Consider the following 11902-nt stretch of genomic DNA (forward strand, 5'->3'; position numbering starts at 1 on the left):
GAAATTATAACCCATAAATATAACTATAACATCACTATAACAACAATGCTCAGTACATCGTGAGTCTTCCAAAGATACCCGTCATGACAGACTTTGCATTGGATACCACACAATCATTTTACAAGGATGAACATGGGGGTGCTGGGTGTTCCCCCGAGGTAAAGAGCGTCACAATCACCCACTGTGTAATTTCACATGGCATCATATTCAACTACAAATTGTACACAAAACAAAAGACAGAAATCATACAGTGGTCATGTGGACAGATACAGGTGTAACAGAAATATATTTCTGAGCTGAAGACAAAAGCAATATTCTGCAAACCATCTCATTTTCCTTACTACTCTCAGACGCCTCCCATTCCCCATAGGGAAATTTTGTAAAATTGCATATCATTGCTTGTTCCAGTTCAACTCCTATTGTGGTAGTAATGCTGCCATCCCTAGTGCAGACCAGTTGCTGGTGTTTTAAGTATCATGCCATCTAAAAGAATGGGGCAGAATGGGGCGGGGTGGGGGTGGAAAGAGGTGGGCAGGGATGGAGGCTTTGTGGTATGATAAATGGGTATGTAAAAGTACAGTACTGCAAGGGAGTCTTCCTATTAATATGTCAGTGTTAATGTATCAAAACAGGATTGCAGCAGGCCCCCTTTTCAATCTTTAATGTATCTTTGATGTAATGAAGTCCATTTCTCATGTCTGAATGCTATTGTAATATCTTTAGTAATTTCACATTGTTGTGTAATTTAATTTAAAGGGGAGCGTTTAGTAACCTCATTCTGCAATCAGATGTACCCCCACCCTCCACCATGGCACATTGCAATGTACCATCAAGAGACTTCAGCAAAGTCCCCACAGTGTTCTCACCAGGTGATGTATCATAATGTAGACATCATAGCAGCATCATCATGTGAGGTATTGTAATGCAATCCCTTTAGCATCCTCCTTGTATGATGGATTGTAGTGTAATTCCCTTTGCACACTTGTGGCACAGTGAATAGCAATATAATCCCATTAGTGCCTATTTTACTGGGTATGCTGTGCCTTCAAGGCACATCCCTCGGTATACTGATGGCATAATGTATTGCAATGGGATCTTCTCTGCATCTCGATGATATAGTTAGATAACCTATGCTCCCTTGTGGTGCAATTATTATTTATTATGTGTACTGCAGTAGTGCCTAGAGGCCCCAGTTCCACTGTGTACAAGACGGCAGGCACTTTACAAGCCTGTAACAAAGAGATGATCTCTGCCTTGCAGAGCTTACAGTCTAAGTAATATATCTGTAAGAAGGTGGCTATTCTGTAGTTCTTCACAGGAATGCATGGCTCTTCTGTTGAAACCCCTGTTGCCAGATGCTTGAACAGTGCATAGAGATGCAGATGTATTTTTGCTGAGTCACTTCAAGTTTAGATAGGCAGCATGGTTTAGCAAGCTGAGCTGAAAAAATCAGGAATTCCTGACCTCTAATCCCAGCTCTGTCACTAGCTTGTTGTATAGCTTTGGGAAAGTCACTTAACCACATTGTGCCTCAGTTTTCCCATCTGTAAAATAGGGATAATACTTACCTACCTTACAAGTGTGTTATGAGAATTAATTAGTTAACGATCATAAAGACTCCAAAAATAAGTAAGGATACACCCACCTCCCCAAGAAGTACATTAACTGGACCATTGTTCTAATGTAAGTATTCACAAGGTAATGTAAGTATTCACTTCAGAGCACTCTCTCCTGTAAAGTTTATTTTCTGCAGATAGGTCGCAGGTTTCTTTGGGTTTTTTTGTATAGTCTCTTCAAGATCTTGGGTCAGATTTTCAGCCCCAGTTCTGTTCTCTTTGTGGCACCTGAGAAGAGCAAAGGGGATTTTATGTGGCTGCAACTGGCCAGTTGAGAATCTGCCAGCAGAAGGGAATACTCAGTTGGTGAAAAGTCACTGGAGCCAGTTCCTCTATTAGTCTTCCCCAGCCACTGGGGGTGGGGGGACCGGGAGGGGGAAGTATGGAGGTGTGATGGGGTGCAGATGGGATGGAGCAGAGCTCTCCAATTCTCAGCCAGCATATGGTCACTTAGGAAGCAGTGATAGATGTTTTAAGTTAGAACAACTCCTAAATGTTCTAATTTGCATTAGGACCAGGACAGCTTGAGAATCAGAGAGCTAAAAGCAGCTCCCTAATGATCTTGATCCAGTCCTGTGCTGAGTAGAAGAGAGAGGTGCAGTAGAGAATCTGGCCCTTGAGTTTATCTTGTCTTACACTCTCAATTAGATGATTTGATCTTATGCAGTAACTGTGAGGTATTAATTACATACTATTCATGTAAACCAGTTTAAAGTATAGTTTGAACATAAACACTGTGTGGGATCCTGCAATCCTTACTCTGGTAAAACTTTCATAGATGTCAACTGAAGTTTTGCCTGAGTAAAGCCTGTGTGTATTCAGATCATGTTAAGGCAGTCACTAGCTGACTAGAATTACATGCTTCTGTTCCCCTGTCCCTCTGACAAAGTTCACTGCTGCTGTATATGGCAGTCTGTCCTTCTGACAGTAACCCAAAGAGCAGTCCCCATGTCTTCACAGCACAGGCCAATTATTTAAGAGATCAGGTGGGGGATCAGATTTCTTTATGTTGTTAGTGGTTCCTGAGATAAGTGGCTTCAGGGCCAGATATCAGAGTGGTTGGTTCCTAGGCTGTGAACCCCCTGTCTCAGTTACAATAACTATTTCATTGCAACATTAATGCAGTGAGAATGTCACGGAGAAACGCTTCCTCAAATTGCAGTTCTATATTCCCAGCCTAAGTGGAGAGTTACCAAAATTCTGAGCATCCTGCACATGCAATATAGGCCTATATTCATGTAGTGAATTGAACTCAGGGCTGGAAGTCAGGAAGCCTAGATTCTATTCCTGTTTCTATCACTGACACTGTGGGTCCTTGGGTCAATCACTTAATCTCTAAACCTCAGATTACCCATTTGAAGAACAGGGCTAATAATAAAGCACTTTGATATCTACAACTGAGAAGTGCTAATTAGGTGTAGAGCAGTGATTCTCAACCAGGGGTACACGTACCCATGTAAGTATGCAGAGGTCTTCCAGGGGGTACATCAACTCATCTAGCCAGTTACCTCGTTTTACAACAGGCTACATAAAAAGCACTAGCAAAGTCAGCACAAACTAAAATTTCATGACAGACAATGACTTGTTTATACTGCTCTATAGACTATACACTGAAATGTAAGTACAATATTTATATTCCAGTTGATTTATAATTATATAGTAAAATGAGAAAGTGAGCAATTTTTCAGTCATAGTGTGCTGTGACACTTGTATTTTTATGTCTGATTTTGTAAGCAAGTAGTTTTTAAGTGAGGTGAAACTTGGGGGTACGCAAGACAAATCAGACTCCTGAAAGGGATACAGTAGTCTGGAAAGGTTGAGAGCCAATGGTGGAGAGCACTATTATTATTTATGATTAATACAAGAGATGCAATAACGTTTGCATGCTGCACAGCACCCGCTGCTATCATATTAATTTTTTTAATTCCTTCACTGTTGCCAGATAATAATACTTGACACTTATATAGCATTAGGCATATAGCATTCTTCCGTTCAAGAATCTCAAAGGGCTTAGCATAATAATTAGTAGAATAAATAACATACGTGTAAGTATTATTTCCCATCCTATAGAGGGGGAAACCGAGGCACAAAAAGGTTACATGACTTGCATCAGGTAACTCAGCAAGTCACTGGCAGTGAGGAATAGAACCCATATCTCCCAGTCTTGTACTTTAATCTATAGACCTTGCTCCATTTAAAATGTACATTTATTCTTTCTGGGAGAACACCACATATATAACATACATATGGTAGTCAGGGAAAGGCAGCAGAGTTAAAGGTGGTATTAGAATGGTCTCTCAGTACTTCCAAACTGTCTGACATTTTTTGTTTTGTTTTAAACTACAGCTTTTGAATTACCTGATTCTCAAACTATTTTTAAAATAACTACAATGTTCTAAGAATACCGTTGTAAATTTATCTATTTACAATCTTAACTCTATTTTAACAAAGCTTTCCCCCCTCCCCAGAATTTAAGTAAGAATGGAAGATGTCAGTGTCTTTATGGAATGGATATGTACTTCTGTAGTTTAGCCTTGAACTTCTGGTGGTTTGATGTATGCTTTAATCCTTTAGCAAAATACCCTTGACGGCAGTATTACTGATCATATTAATTTGTCTGTATGGCATCCTATTATTAACATATTACTGCTATTCCTGTCTGTAACATTATCAGACAAGTTCTTCTCCTAGCAGGGAAGAAGCACATTTGAGCTGTGGTTCTAAATACCAGTGAAGCAAAGTCTTGGTTCAGTCTGCAGACTGCAGCAACAAATACAAGAAACTCTAGCTTCAGTTTATGGAAGGAGGAGGACTGGATTATAAGAGAAGCTGCTGATGTATCTGCTTCTGAAAGTTCACATGGAGAGAAAGGATCCTCTCACTATAATATGCTACAATATTTTGCATTTATATGCACTTTTCAAGATCTCAAAGCACATTACAATAGTGGGTGTTCTACCTTTTACACCTATGGAAACAGGCATAGAGAGGGTAAGGCATAATTTTTCAAAAAGTGTGAACTAATTTAAAGTTCCTTATCGTTAGGTGTCTAATCTGAGACAGTGATGACCTGATTTTCAGAGGTGCTCAGCACCCACATGTGCATATTTACAGCTGAGTCTGCTCAACAGCTGCAGTGAGTCTCCAGTTGGTCCATCCAAACACTGTCACTCCAAATTAGTGGACATATTTGAGAATTTGGACCTTACTGACTAGCCCAGCATCACACAGCACAGTGCCAGAGCCAGGGTTAGAATCCAGATCTCCTGACTTCTAGTGCCTTGCTCTAACCTCTCAACTATGCTGTCTCCTTTATATCAATGAAAATTAGCATTGAAACAGTGTGGAAAATAATTTAGGATCTGATATTTAGATTTTTAAGTTGCATTTCTGTGTATTGTACAGCCCTGTGCACACTGTTGGCACATAATAATTATTATACAGCTCTCAAATTGCAGCAAAGATGATTCTATAAGGGTGGAGTAAAGATCACTGGGATGGGGTCCTAGAAACCAAAGGCTTAATCCTCCACCTTGTGCAGTCATTTATACCTGTGCAACATGGGTGTTAAATGTTACCCTTTTCAGTTTAACACTTTTATTTAGCCACATACCTTTATTCAGTTCTCCTCTGATATCCACTGACTATGCCACTACACGCTGCTGTATCACTTTACCTCCTGTAGAGGTATGAGAAAGCATCTCCCTTGCCAGTCAATTCAATTGCTGCTCCACTTAACGGATAACCAGATATTTCTAGGGAAACCCTGGGGCAGCAGATAGGCTAAAGGGAAATGTTTTTAACTCACTCCAACATAAATTCTCCTTCTAGTTTTGATTGAACTGTCCTGCATTTTAAAGATTGGTTCTGCCTCATGCTCTGTCAATACATAGAGAGACGAACTTCAGTGATGTTGCATGAGATGTAAATCAATGCAGCTCTTATCCCAGACTGTATGGATTACTCCTGCATAAGATATCATTACAGGCTGGGACTAAATATCTCCCTGCCCTTCATTTTCTCACTATGTGGAGAAATAACTGTAATGGACCTTTACAGTCATCTTCTGGTTCTATAAAACCCACATTCCAAGGCCACTGGCCTTCTAGCTTTATGCTATCATCAGCTCAATCCATGATGTTTCATTATGGCACAAAAGTATGGGATAATGCTGCACATATGTAAAAGGAAGCCCATAACAATCAGGGATGGATACAAGCAAAATCCTCAGCATTTGGCCTTCACCCAGGTGAAGCAGTGAAACAGTAACAGGCAGCAACACCATGTACAGCTGGTTGGCTGCCTGTTGGATGAGCTGGGAGGCCTCACTTGGAAGGAAATATTAGGAGTGAGAGGAAAAACAAGAGTCCATCTAGGGTTGGGATTCAGGACCTTGGAGGGAGAATTCACTCTGAGGAGAAAGCTGGATAGGGAGAAGTCTGTCAGGAAGGGCAGAAATATTGGTGAATTTGGGACCCAGTAGACATTAATCCAACTTGGTAATTATTATAACCCCCCAATTCATGGCAGACAGATAATGGGATAACCAGCTTTGCCTTTAGGAACAAGTGATACTTGGAATCAATGATGAGATAATAAAATAAAAGAAAGTGGTCCAGATTCTGCTCTGTTACATCCATGCAACTTTTTTGACTTAACTGGACATGGGTATAATTCAGAGCGTTCTTCCAAAGGTACTTCTGAAAATGAAAAGATGGGCCCAAGGGGCTATTTGTAGTGAAATAAAATGAAGAAACCCACCAGTAAAATAAAGTAGTGTTGAAAAAATAAATCTACTCAGGCCCCAGTGTGTGTGTTGGAGAAAGAGGAGAGGGTTTAAAATTTGTTTCGTTTGGTGTCTTCAGATGAGAAAATTCCAAACAAACCAGAGCAAGTAAAAGCCAATTAAAATACATTTCAAAAAATTAAAAGTTCCAAGTAATCAATCCAATCAATCAATCCTATTGATTTTCAGGTGATTATTTATATTCTCTCTACACTTACCTATCCCCACAGATCCTAGACAGTAATTTCCCAGTCCTAGAAAACAACTACAGAAATATGTTTCCAGTGTATAGTTTCCCCCGAAGGCAATGTGCTCAGTACAGATAACTGCATTGATATATTTATAAATAGAAAAAGGCATTCAATGTTTTAATTAGACAGACCAGTTACTCACTGTGGGTCTTTTCCACTCAAATGTGATGGGTAGTTTCTGGCTGTAGAAGAGGGAGCTCTCATTAGGTGGGAAATCAGGATCCACATAAAGAATCTTCTTTTCCAGGCATTTCTTGTGGAGTTCTTCAAAGGTCTTTTCCCGCACTCCAATAATGGGCTGGTTGCGACTGATGATAGCCGAGTAGATACCCCCTGAACCTCCTCCTGTTTCAGCTGTTGTGCTAATGCTGGTGCTGGGAACTGATCCAGCCTCTGTCTGTTGAGCCAGCACAGCATTTATGGCCGACGGCATGGAAATCAGATTTGAACAAAATTAAAAAAGAAAGGAAAATAAAAAGGAAGCTCTTGCAACCTGGACAGAAACTACAGAAAAGAGGAAGTCACCGAAAAAAACCAACCGTTGAACGGCTCTCTCTTTTGACTGCAAGTGCCCAAGTCACATTAAAAGTGATAAAATGTCATAGGATAGAGCAATTTGTACGTCTTCCTGAGCTTCTTGCTATGGTAATTTTATCAGCAATCAAAATTTGGTCCTTGACAGGAAACAAGAGAAATTGTTAAGTAACTTTTCTGTCTGGGGTTGGTGTGTCTACAGCATGTGTGTGAGAGTGTGTCTGTACCCTGGAGAGATTTCAACAAGGAAAACTAAAAATAAACATGGGGGGTGGGGTGAGTGAGAGAGAGAGAGAGTCAATTTGACGTGTAGTTTCTTCCTATTCAGGGCTTGTTCTCAGAGAAGGATTGACATGGGTAGGCTGATTCCCAATGCCACATAGGTTTTTTTTTTTTCAATTCCAAAAAAAGGTGAAACTGCAAGTTACATTTACATTTTGGTTTTAAGCAGCATTTTATAGCATGTTCCTTATTGTTATGATGGGTCCTGATGTTACAAAGATTTATGTACCTGTTTAACTTTACTCATTGGCAGAGTCTTCTTTGCAAAAAAAAACGGTGTGCCTTTACACTGAGAGAGCCATCTTGACTTAAAGTCCTAATGGGGACAAGGCACAGGTAATTTTTACCATGATGTAGCTAGTTGAGGTCAACCTTATACTCTCCCCACCCCAGCTGTCAGGCTTAACTTGACTAGGTATGTCAAGCTATGGTGCCTTGTTTCCACTTAGATTTTACATTGAGATAGCTAACTTGACATAAAACACACCTCTTTTTATTTTATTTTATTTTTTTTTGCTGTGAAGGCACAGGCATTGGCTTCAATAGGATTATTTACAGTATGTAGAGTTAAGCACATATGTAAATATTTGCAGGATCAGAGGCTAAAATTATAGGAGAATAAGCTGCAGGATTTTAATACTTCACTCTTGGGTACCTACTTGAGACATCGGTATATTTAGAAAATTATCATGGCACAGCTGTCATACTGTGTGTCTAGCCAAAGTCCTTATGGCAAAGCAACCCTTTGAATGGACACCTTACATTGCTCTTGAAGTTCTGATATTGTAGGTAGCGTTCAAGTTTGACAATTCAATGTCTTAGATAAAATCGGAGAAGTCATAAGTCAAATCTAAGACTATACTCTAAATCTAGGAAAAAAACATATTCCTAGTGACATACATTAAATATAGCAGGACTTTGAATTCCTTTATAGGAATGAGTGTTCAACCATTAATGCATTCTGCACAGCCAGATAGATCAGATTCCCCAAATTATATAATTAGATTAATTGGCAATGAAAGATGATACGGCATTTTTTCTACTTAAGCATATTTTATATGATTGATTTTAATTTTAAAAGTCCACACTTCAACTTTTCCAGTGAATGAGTGGAAAATGGGTTTCCCTTTGCAGACACATGTGGAAATTGGAACAGCTTACTTGATGACAAACACAAATGTTCACATGAAAGTTGTGCTGTAAGATGTCAGCTTTCAAGATAAACTTTTGTATTAAAACAAAAAGTCAAGCTATGTTTTTGGCAGGCAGTGTGATCTAATGGATAGGCCACTGGATTGAGAATGAGCAGACTTGGGTTCCCAGGTTTACCATTGAATTTGATCAAGTCATTTCACTTCTGTGCCTCCATTTCCCCATATGGAAAATGATACTCGCCCTTCTCTTTGAAAATGCTTTGGGATCTGTGGATGAAAAGTGCTCTATTATTGTTTTAAAATCATGTTTATTTCTAGTCTTTGTCTCTGTCCAAAATTTCCAGTTAATACTTTGTGTGTGTATAAAGAGAAATCACTCACACATCTTTCTTGGCACACTCCATTGCTGGCATTAAGTGAAATGAGAACTAGACTCTTTATCTTTAAACACATATTGCTGGCTGTTTTCTATAGCTCTAGCTGTTTAAATGGCAACCTGTACATCTGCAGGTGGATAAGCCCTATACCCATCAAAATTTTCTGTCACCAAGAAGTCTTAAATCATATGACAGCATATGTTTTATTTATGGCCAGTGACACTAGGGGCTGGACTCCAGCTCATTTATATGTCCTCAACCCATGTGTACTAAAGCTTGTTTGCCAAGACAGTGGTTTTTCAGGTATGGTTCTTAGTTCACTTGGATTACTTGCATCAAGTCATGTTGATGCAAATGATCTTTGAAGCTCAATGGACAGCTCTTGTAGATCCACTAAGGCTGCATGATCTATAACTAATGCAGTCTGTAAGTCTGAATAACCTCTTAATAGAATCATAGGAGATTAGGGTTGGAAGAGACCTCAGGAGGTCATCTAGTCCAACCCCCTGCTCAAAGCAGGACAAACCCAACTAAATCATCCCAGCCAGGGCTTCATCAAGCTGGGCCTTAAAATCCTCTAAGGATGGAGATTCCACCACCTCCCTAGGTAACCCCTTCCAGTGCTTCACCCTTCTTCTAGTGAAATAGTGTTTCCTAATATCCAGCCTAAACCTCCCTCACTGCAACTTGAGACCATTACTCCTTGTTCTGTCATCTGCCCCCACTGAGAACAGCCAAGCTCCATCCTCTTTGGAACCCCCCTTCAGATAGTCAAAGGCTGCTATCAAATCCCCCCTCACTCTTCTCTTCTGCAGACTAAACAAGACCAGATCCCTCAGCCTCTCCTCATAAGTCATGTTCCCCAGCCCCCTGATCGTTTTCGTTGCCCTCTGCTGGACTCTCCAATTTGTCCACATCCTGTGGTGGGGGGCCCAAAACTGGACACAATACTCCAGATGTGGCCTCACCAGTGCCAAATGGAGGGGAATAATCACTTCCTTTGATCTGCTGGTAATGCTCGTACTAATACAGCCCAATATGCCGTAAGCCTTCTTGGCAACAAGGGCACACTGCTGACTCATATCCAGCTTCTCATCCACTGTAATCCCCAGGTCCTTTTCTGCAGAACTGCTGCTTAGCCAGTCGGTCCCCAGCCTGTATCGGTGCATGGAATTCTTCCGTCCTAAGTGCAGGACTCTGCACTTGTCCTTGTTGAACTTCATCAGATTTCTTTTGGCCCAATCCTTCAATTTGTCTAGGTCACTCTGGACCCTATTCCTACCCTCCAGCATATCTACCTCTTCCACCAGTTAAGTGTCATCTGCGAACTTCCTGGGGTGCAATCCATCCCATCATCCAGATCATTAAGTATTAATCCCCAAGTTACTAACAGTAGGTGTATGGACACGTGATTCCTTTCCCCCCAGTTAAGAAGCACTTAAGATGCGTTCACAAAATAGAGAGGGGAATCTGAAAACATCAGTTGCCTTTGGAAATCTCCTGAAAGCAGCTGTCTCAAGATGGGCTGTCCATCTGCAGCATTGGTCATTTCCTCCTTATATTTGGTCATGAGTCTTGTAGGTCTCATATCGAACATGGCTTTGCAGGAGAGCCTGGCAGAAGATGTCTCTCTCTCTCTTTCCAGGATATTTTCAAGAGTGATCCAAAATAGTCAGATTGCAGACACCTCTTATTGCTTTGAAACACTCACTTTTCTGTGGGTATGTTTGTGTTCAGGTTGTGTTTTCCTTTAATACAAAAATTCGCTATCATCACAAACACAGTGCCATGTCCTGTGGAAATGCAAATGGAAATACTGGAAGCAGTGTCTGATACTTGATGAGCTCATTGCTATGCCAAGATTGCTGCTCTTTCATAGTGGTGCTGGTGTCACCGTTCTGGAACCAATGAAAGTTTTGTTTGTCCTTCTCTGAATGCTGATTTCTATGTATGCTAATACAAATATTCAGAAAAGATTCTGGTATTTGAAATGTTTGGGGGGAATTTTGAGCATTAATATGAATTAGCATCAAACTAAAAGTTCATTGTTTGGCAGGGGAGGCATAAATACTACCTTTTAAAAAATCAATATAGAAAGCTGATATGAAATTTGAATTAATCCCAAATTCATGGGCTGAATGCCTCCATTAACCAAGCTATAGGGGCATACAACACAAAAATACATGTTAAATATTTTTTTTTTAATAAAAGCCCCCCTCACTGAAATTCTCTAGGACAATCTCACGGCAACATTACAAAACTAATGGTAGCTCTGATGCCACAAAACGAGACTTTCCAGGAGACCTTAAATAAAATGGAAAATGACAGAATTTCACAGGTTAATTACAGTTTACATCCGTGCAGACTGCACCGAGAGGCTGACTGATGTGCTGAATTTCCCCACCAATTGGGGTTTAACTACGTTTTTTCACTTTAAATTCTTGGGGTGACCAGTGGGCCATTGGCTAAATCAAAATCAGGTCCACTGCACATGTAGTTAGTGGTAAGTGGACAGATTCTTCTTTCTTTTAACCTCATCCTGTTTTTCATAGATTAGCTGAAGTGTTTCCTGTTAAACTTGTTCAGAAAATAATTTCCCCCTGTGCTGTTTCTCAATAGGCAGTTACTTTTGTGGAGTTGGTCTTAAAGCATTTCCAAGGACAAGCAAGAATGGCCTGTAGAGGGGGGACCAGCTTTCTTAGTAAAAGAACAAGTAATGTATGTATTACAAAAACTGAGAGGTTTGGCATGACTACATATAACATAGACCTAAATAAAACTGGGCTCATTTGGACCCAAGGAAGCTTTTGCAACAGGTTTTCTTTGCAAACAGAAATACCATAATATCTAACCTTGGTTAAAATATAGATGTTGGATATATATACATACACAAAGTCAGGCG

General features: G+C 40.1%; 1 protein-coding gene across 1 annotated transcript in view; it reads right to left on the reverse strand.

The window, feature by feature from the left end:
- CAPN3 (calpain 3) overlaps window positions 1-7175 on the reverse strand; it is a 73730-nt gene extending 66555 nt beyond the window's left edge. The window contains exon 1 of the mRNA XM_073348627.1: window positions 6796-7175. Within this exon, the coding sequence (XP_073204728.1) occupies window positions 6796-7086 (291 nt within the window). The 5' untranslated portion in view covers window positions 7087-7175. The remainder of the gene's footprint in view (window positions 1-6795) is intronic.
- Window positions 7176-11902: the final 4727 nt, after the last annotated feature.

This window comes from Lepidochelys kempii, chromosome 6 (genome assembly GCF_965140265.1).
Source record: "Lepidochelys kempii isolate rLepKem1 chromosome 6, rLepKem1.hap2, whole genome shotgun sequence".
NCBI classification, from domain to species: Eukaryota; Metazoa; Chordata; order Testudines; family Cheloniidae; genus Lepidochelys; species Lepidochelys kempii.